At 40.7% G+C, this 8,572-nt stretch overlaps 1 protein-coding gene across 1 annotated transcript in view; it reads left to right on the top strand.

The window, feature by feature from the left end:
- The window catches only part of LOC125484692 (complement factor I-like), an 18,142-nt gene extending 9,570 nt beyond the window's left edge, over nucleotides 1–8,572 (top strand). The window contains exon 4 of the mRNA XM_048604444.1: nucleotides 8,105–8,572. Within this exon, the coding sequence (XP_048460401.1) occupies nucleotides 8,105–8,322 (218 nt within the window). The 3' untranslated portion in view covers nucleotides 8,323–8,572. The remainder of the gene's footprint in view (nucleotides 1–8,104) is intronic.

The following is an 8,572-nucleotide window of genomic DNA, read 5'->3' as shown; positions in this document are numbered from 1 at the left end:
GCTGCAGGAGGCCCAGGATGGACATGTCGTCTGAGGAATGGGAGGGGGAGTTGAAATGGTTCGCGACTGGGAGGTGCAGTTGTTTGTTGCGAACCGAGCGTAGGTGTTCTGCAAAGCGGTCCCCGAGTCTCCGCTTGGTTTCCCCGATGTAGAGGAAGCCACACCGGGTACAGCCAGCCCTGCACCTTGTTGTCTCGGATTCTCCAGCATCTGCAGTTCCTACTATCTCTTAATATTTTTATCATCTTTTTCAGTTGCAGAAGAAATATTAGCCTGGGTGACTGAGGGAACATTTTATTTTTTGTCTAAAACTGCCAAGACATTGTTGGACTATAATATTTGATTTTCTGCGGCCTGATTTTGAGCAATTGTAGTGTGAGATTATTAAACAGAAGCATTGTATTGCATAGTCACTCTTTACCACATCTTTTCAACTTTGTGCAGGAATGGAGACCAACGGCCATAAACGCAGGACTAGGTATAAACTTCCATTCTTGAATGCAATCCTGAATTCCCATGTTAGATCTCCTGATGTTTATTCTCTGGTTTGCCAATATAAAATATTGGGCAGGTTTTCATGGATGCCTAGATTATCACCTTGCCTGTTTCTTGAGCCCAAGTTGATGAAAGGCAAAAAGTGGTATAAATGCGCATTGATGGCATCCGGCCTCCCCAATTTTAGCCCCATTTGTTCCTCGCAGCTTGCCCAACCAGCACCCCCAACCTCTTACACCCACCTTTTTAGGATGTTCAGTTACTCTCTGCTCAATAAGGCCTGAATTAGCTGACTCAGGTGTTCATCTTCTCAACTTCGGGAGCTAGCTTGCTCCCCTAGAAGTATTCATTAGGGAATTCTGGTGCTGCTGGGACTTCCAGAGTTGCTGGCTAAACAGATTAATCAGCAGTTCTTGAGAGTAGGACTTCCTGCCACTGAAGGCTGGAGGTCCCACTCTCTCCTTGTTCAGTCTACCCACAGTGTATCCTGATTGTAGATGGTTGGGGAGGGCTTCGCTCTGGCACAGCAACCGATGATCATCTGGGAGTGTAGTGGTCACAATAAGCAGTCCACCCACCTTCCCCCTCCCGTTAAAATCCAACCTAGTTATTAAGGAAAGCAATATGAGGGAGGCATTCAATATAGCTAGGTAACTAACAATATATGGAAATTGTTTTCATGATATACTTACTGGGAGCTTTGAATAGCTATAATATTCTGCTGAACAACTATTTCTTTTGTTCATGCTTCATCAAAAATTAACCGGTCCATTAATTTTTTTGTCTTGAGTTTTAGACTCCAATTTTTCCTCTTCACATTTCATAGACATAGAAAGGAGTTTTCCATAAACAGTACCTCTCTGTTTGCGCAAGCTGATGAAAGTGTGGGCTTTTGCAGTGCAGTGGTAGCATCCTACCTCTTAGCCAGGAAACCTGATTTCAACTCTCACTTGCTGCAGAAATGTATCATAACATGCCTAAAAATATCCACTTGAAATATCCACTAAAAATATCCAAGTGAATGAGGAGCCCAAATGCAGAGTTTACATGACCATCACCAAAGCACATTAAGAATGTCACCCACACCAGCACTTTACTTACAAATGGGCAGAATCTTGTGCCTTCTTCATGCCATGTTTGGCTGCAGGGAGGAATTGACCAAGCACAGCCCCAATGGGGACCCCTGCTGCCTTTCTGCCTCCACCCTGATTATGTTCATGGCAGAAAAGGCCCACGAATGGCCTGTTGTCAATTGACTCCCTTAAGCAAGCAATTAAAGGTCAACTTAAAAGCTTCATCTCCCCTCCATTGCTATGAAAAAGAGTGATGAATAGGAGCTGGGTAGTCATCATGCGGGGAGTGAATGCAGACATGACAGGGGAGGTCCCCTCTTGCTAAAAATGTTTCTATACCTGATTGAGCAGCCCAGCACTGCTACTGAGAGCCACAACCTGTCATTGCTGCTAATACTCTCAACCCTCCTGTCTGCTATCATACACGTTTGGCCTGGGATCTAGAAAAGGGTGAGTATTGTACTGGCAGCAGCAGTGACAGCCTCCTGGGTGGCATTGCCATTCAAGCTGTCAGTCGCTGACTGGCTGGTTGTTCTTGGACAGAGGAACGTTTGCTGATAGAGTCTTTGATCCCAGGGGCAGGGCCTGTCGAGGGCCTTAAATGAATAAGATGTGGCAGGCCTCACTGAAAAGAGACAACACGTGGCTTCCACAGGCCAGTAGGGAATATTTTCGTCACCTCCAACACGTTCAGCCCACAGAGATGAACAGAGTCCTTTTCCAGCAGTGTTTGCTGCATAGGTTATACTTAACACTTGAAACAATTCTCATGTTACACCACATGTTGGTCTGATCCTGAGGTCCACCTCCACTTCAAGTTCAGTAATACTTAGCATCCCCATTCCTCAACCTAGACACCAACCTCCCCTTCAAATTCCAAATTCTCTGCTCAATGGTAGTTGTAGGCTGCCTTTTGGAACATTTGGCAATTGACTTTGCATTGATATATCAGCAAGAAAGTATCAGATTTCTCATCTGTAAGAGCAGTCCTGTATCTTCTCTGTGGACATCAGCTTATCAGGCTCTTACACGTCTACTACTTTAGGACGATTTTAAAAATATAAGACTGTATCCATGCATACGTGCCTTTTTTTTATAAAATAAAATCAATTGGAGGGACAGAAAAGAATTCCAGTCACTGCATGAATTAAAACTTTGGACCGTAACCAGCAATTAATTCTGGTCCAGAAACAGAAATTCCTGGCAAAATTCAACGGATCTGGAAGCATCTGTAGGGAGTATACAGAGCTAACATTTCCAATGTGGTGACTATCAGAACTGTTAGCAGTCTGGAAAATGTGATATTTATGTTGAAGATGAGGTTGAGGGTCAGGGGAAGGTGAGCGAATAGGTGGAGATGGAATCTAGAAAGAGTTATGAAAGGGGGAGGTAAACAAAGAGATTATGGATAGTAGGCCAGGACAGAAGAAAAGCTGAATAAGTGATAAGAACTAAGAGTAGGAGAAAATGGGTGAGCTATACTGAAAGCAACCCATGTCATAACTGGACTTGGTGTGGGTTAGTGAAAACATGAAAGAATGGAATCAGTCTGTAAAATTATTGAACTTGATGTTGAGTCCAAGAGGCTGCAGGGTACCTAAGTGGAAAATGAGATGTTTTATAAGCTTGTGCTGAGGCTCACTGGAACACTGCAGCAGGCCTGTGAAGGAAATGTTGGCGTGGGAACACAGTGGTATGTTGAAGTGGCAGGCAACTGGAAGCTCAAGGTCATTTTTGCAGACAGAGCGTAAGTGTTTTGGTTAATTCTGGTTGGTGCTTAAATTCCTGGAAGCTGTCACAGTGTCAGGAAGTCTACCGTATCATGACATTTCATTGTACAGCAACAAATATCGAGGTGGATCTTTGAAGATTCAGTCTATCTTGTTGATAATGGCATATTAACGGGGTTAAAGTGGGTTGATATCAGTGAGCACTACAGAACAGACCGTCAGGGGTGTTAAAGACTGATGTGTTATTACATGCTGCACAGCATTGTTCATCCAAGAGGGTTTCCAATCTCACAGAGAATGAAAGGGAAGGAGGCTAAGAGTGTTTAGGGTGTTCTGTGAAGAATTCTCTACAATCCTTGCTTGCTGCTGCACAGAGTTCAGGGTATGTGGTATAGATAATTGACACAGGTTTTGCAGTTATAATTAACATATTCTCTTGAGGGCCCCCATCAAAAACAACAGGAAAAACAGATCTTGAATCACAATCATGCTGGAACCCATTACTGACGGAATGTGGCCAAATCTCTTCACTGAGATTGCATATGGGATCTGGTTGCTGATATGGTATTAATTTGAGATTTACTCACCACTCCTGAATTATCAAAGTGATCTTTAATAAATTTGAACATTAGTTTTCATTTCACTTTCATAAATTGTTACATGTCATCCTCCATTTTAGATTAGAACAAATCAGAATGACTTTGATTAGTTGTTCTCCATCCCTTCTGGGCAGTACCGGAGATCGATGCCTTGTCTTTTATAATCCCATACAAAGTGGTCTCTTCTTCTTCAGTAGTAATAGGAATAAGTCATAAATCACAAGACACCAGGTTATAGTCCAACAGATTTATTTGAAAACACAAACTTTCGGAGCTTCACTCCTTCTTCAGGTGTTAGTGAGAGAGGTAGTATCAGACACAGAATTTATAAGTAAAAGGATTAAAGGGTTACACCACTGATGAGGATGTATTAAACAAACCTAAGATGCTGTTATATCTTTAATCAGTTAGAAGGATTTAATTGATTAATATGTATATGTAAATCCCCAAATTCCTTTCAAGTCATTGTCCTTAGAGAACTAAAGGTTTTATCAGTGTAAAGAAGAGGTGACATTTTAGGTCAGAGAATGCATGTTAGGTGTGAGGCCTTGTTTAGAATCTATTTGTGTTTTGGTTTGGAGTCAGACTGGTTTTATTTCTAAAGTAGGAATTTATAAAACACCACATTGACTGACTGTCTATAAATTGTGTGTTTTTTGAGCAAAATAGAATGTATTTGCAAATACAAATTCACCCCATTCACATTCGTGTGTGTGTGTGTCTGTGTGTGAGCAAGAGACAGTGTGTGTGGTGTGGGGTGGAAAAGAGAGAGAGAGGAGAGAGAGAAAGAGAGAGAAAGTGAGAGAGAGTGTGTGTGTGTGTGCATGCGTGTGGGAGAGTGTGTGTGTGGGAGAGAGAGAGAGTGTGTGTGTGTCTGTATGTGAGGGAGAGACAGTGTGTGTATGAGAGGATTTGTGTGAGAGAGTGTGTGTGTGAGAAACACACACACACAGACACGGATCCTTTCTCATACATACACAAACACACTCTCTCTCTCTACCACACACGCACTCACTTTCTCTCACACACACTCCCTCACAGACACACACACACTCACTCTCTCCCTCCCACACATACACTCTCTCTTCCTCATACACACACACGCACACACACACGTGAATCTATAGGGTGAATTTATATTTGCAGATACATTCTATTTTGTTCAAAAAGCACACAATTTATAGACAGTCAGTCAATGTGGCGTTTTATAAATTCCTATTTTGGAAATAAAACCAGTCTGACTCCAAAACCAAAACATATAGAGATTCTAAACAAGGCCTCACACCTAACATAGATAACACAGTGTGGAGCTGGAGGAACACAGCAGGCCAGGCAGCATCAGGGGAGCAGAAAAGTTGATGTTTCATTGACATTGACATTTCAACTTTCTGAAGAAGGGTCCTGACCTGAAATGTCAACTTTCCTACTCCTGTAATGCTGCCTGGCCTGCTGTGTTCCTCCAGCTCCATGCTGCGTTATCTCTGACTCCAGCATCTGCAGTTCTTACTTTCTGACACCTAACATGCATTGTCTGACCTAAAATGTCACCTTTTCTTTACACTAATAAAACCATTAGTTCTCTCAGGACAGTGACTTGAAAGGAATTTTGGCATTTACATACACATATGAATCAATTAAAACCTTCTAACTGATTAAAGATTTAACAGCATCTTAGGTTTGTTTAATACATCCACATCAGTTGTGTGACCCTTTGATCTTTTAATTATAAATTCTGTGTTCTGCGTGCTTCTTTCTCACTTCACCCAATGAAAGGGCTGTGTTCCAAAAGGTTGTGTTTTCAAATAAATCTGTTGGACTATGACCTGGTGTCGTGTGATTGACCTTATTACTTAAAATATCAAATCTTCTCTACAAAACTGGGCATGGAATCAGGATGTTGGTTGTTAATGATCATCAGGAAAACAACTACTTGAACTGATGCCTGGAGACCCAAGTACTTATCAGATATTGCCCTATTCATCCTGACACCCATGTCCTGAATGCTACTGGTCAAAATCTGCATTTGAAGATGATGACTATTCATCACTATACTGTATTCCATGGATTGGGTTGTTTGAAGCTGTTCGCTCCCAGACTGTTTTGCTGAGTAGCCATCTCTGATATTATATAAAGTGAAACACAGATTCTAGCATTGGCCCGGCCACCTGTTGCATATTTTTGGAGGCCTTACCTTCCATACCTTATTTCCATACCTTTGCATAAGTTTGATTCTCTAGCCTCATCTATCTGTCTCTTCATTGCTACCTTCCTCATTGTCTAATTGCTCTTAAACTGACAGCTAAATTTACTTTTTATTTGGGAATATTTTTCCCCATTTTCAGTAGCTATTATTCTGGCTCTATGTGTGTTGTGTGGCACCTGGAGTCCACTCTTGATCTGCATTCCTCTTACTAATTCTAGTTGGACCTATGATTCTTGGTGTGGCTAAATTTCTAATGGATGGCCATCATGTTGAGGGTCCTGGCATTAGGTCAGTATTTCTCGCTGCCAATTCTTCACTCCCAGAAGATAAGGCCAAGAAATGCAATGAGCTTTGTGCTAGCAGCTGCTGTTCTAACATAACAGAGTGCATGTGTCAGGATTTTGTTTTGAATCATCAATCTTAGCACTCATTCTGTACAAATCAACACTTCCCACGAAGTCCTAACTGAGTGAAATGCTTTTGGATCAGTTATCCCCTCCTCCAGCCAGGCTAATGCTCGTACAGCTACTTTGCATCTTCCTCTCATAGACTGTTAATTGTTTTAGTTACAGATCATTTATGATTTGTTGGTACCACCCCACTCCCCTCCCATGCCCACATGCCCTCATCTCTTCAACTTCTATCATGTAGGTTGACACTGCAAAATTAAATAATTATCTTATTCTTTATTGGGCCTGATGAACTTGAGACTTATTAGGACCAGGGAAGCAGTGTAGTGGAACGCATTTGCAGCCCGACCCTTTTACACAATAGTAATAGAAAGCAGAACTTGCTGAAGAAACACTGCAGGTCTGGCAGCATATGAAGAGAAAAATAAAGTTACTGTTTCAGGTCCAGTATGGCTTCTTTGGAACTCTAGTTCTGAAAAGTTATACTGGATTTGAAATGTTAACTTTGTTTCTCTTTCCACCGATGCTGCCAGACCTGCTGAGTTTCACCAGCACTTCCTGCCTTTATTTTAGATTTCCATCATCCACAGTATTTCACCTTTATTTCAATGATAACGCCTTTTGTTGCCCCCAAGATGAATGGACCCCGTGCCTTCAAACAAGTTTACTTGAAAGGTAGGAGGGTAGGAGACCAGGGCGGGAAGCATGTTTGATAAGGTAAATTAATATAAATGATTGTTTCTGGTCAGGATATTTATAACAAAGGGGGCACAATTTTAAAATTAGACAGAGGCCTTTTAGCTGTGAAATCAGGAAGCACTTTTTCACACAACTAAAAGTTTGGTTTTGTTTGAGACAATTGAAATGATCAACACTGAGGTCAATAAATTTGAGTTCACTAAGTGATTTAAAGGATATGATGCAAAGTTGCCCATGGACTGTATAAATATAGATCACATATGATATGATTGAATGATGGAAGAGATTTGGGGTTGTTGGTCTACTTCATGCTCTATGAACCTTCCATCTAAGGCCAGGAACTTTGTATGTGCTATTAGAATTTTTAGAAGTAAATCCTATTTTTGTTTTAAACGTTAGCTCTGAAAATGTATTTGGGACCTTTTAATTATGTTTGATATGTATGGTGGATCCTATAATCCTATATGAACTTTTACCTAAGTCCAATGGGAAAGTAGAGGAAATCTCTAGCGAAGAACCGAAGTCCAGTATAACTAAACTCATCGTGGAAAACCGAGAGAAATCCTGCAAAATTTCAAGACCATGGAAGTATACAAAACAGAAAGAGACCATTTGGCTGGCATAGTCGACTTCCCTTGCACATGTACTTTTCCCAATATTTTTTCAAATTAACACTGAATGCGTGAATTAGCAGTTGGTAATGTTTAATTCTGTATCAAATTCCTCCTGCAGTTCTTAAAGTTATTGAACATAGAGACATTCCTAATTTCAGCACTAAAAAAGATTTCAGTTACTTTTATCATTATTTAAAATGAAGGCGAATTTGAAGCTGTATCAAGGATTCTTTCAAACTTGAAGATCTCTATCTAACAGTCATTCTTCTTTCCTTGGCCAGGAAAAATGGATGGAACAGTCGATGCATGCAAAGGTGATTCCGGGGGTCCATTAGTCTGTACTGATGAAAGAAATGAAGCCTACGTGTGGGGTTTAGTTAGTTGGGGTGAAGAATGTGGAAAATATGGACGTCCTGGTGTGTATACAAAAGTGTCTCATTACTTTGAGTGGATTAGCAATCATGTTGGTCGAGCTCTTATTAGTAAATACAATGTCTGAATGATCAACATCTTCTTCATTCGCACCAAGAAATAAATCTACTGCAGAAAATGCATATAATGTAACTCACATTTTCATTAGAAAGGTTTACAAATTATAACACAATAACTTTCAATGTTCAAATACAACTACCACCAATAATCCTGTGTTATCAGAAACCAAGTAAACAGAAATGATTTGGAATCAGAGGTGGATTTGACCTGTTGCTTTGTAAACTTCTTTCCTATTAATAAAGACATGTTAAATGACA

This window comes from Rhincodon typus, chromosome 1, assembly GCF_021869965.1.
Source record: "Rhincodon typus isolate 14 chromosome 1, sRhiTyp1.1, whole genome shotgun sequence".
In the NCBI taxonomy this organism is placed as follows: domain Eukaryota; kingdom Metazoa; phylum Chordata; class Chondrichthyes; order Orectolobiformes; family Rhincodontidae; genus Rhincodon; species Rhincodon typus.
The sequence above is the reverse complement of the archived record's forward strand: the minus strand, read 5'-3'. Positions and strand labels throughout refer to the sequence as shown.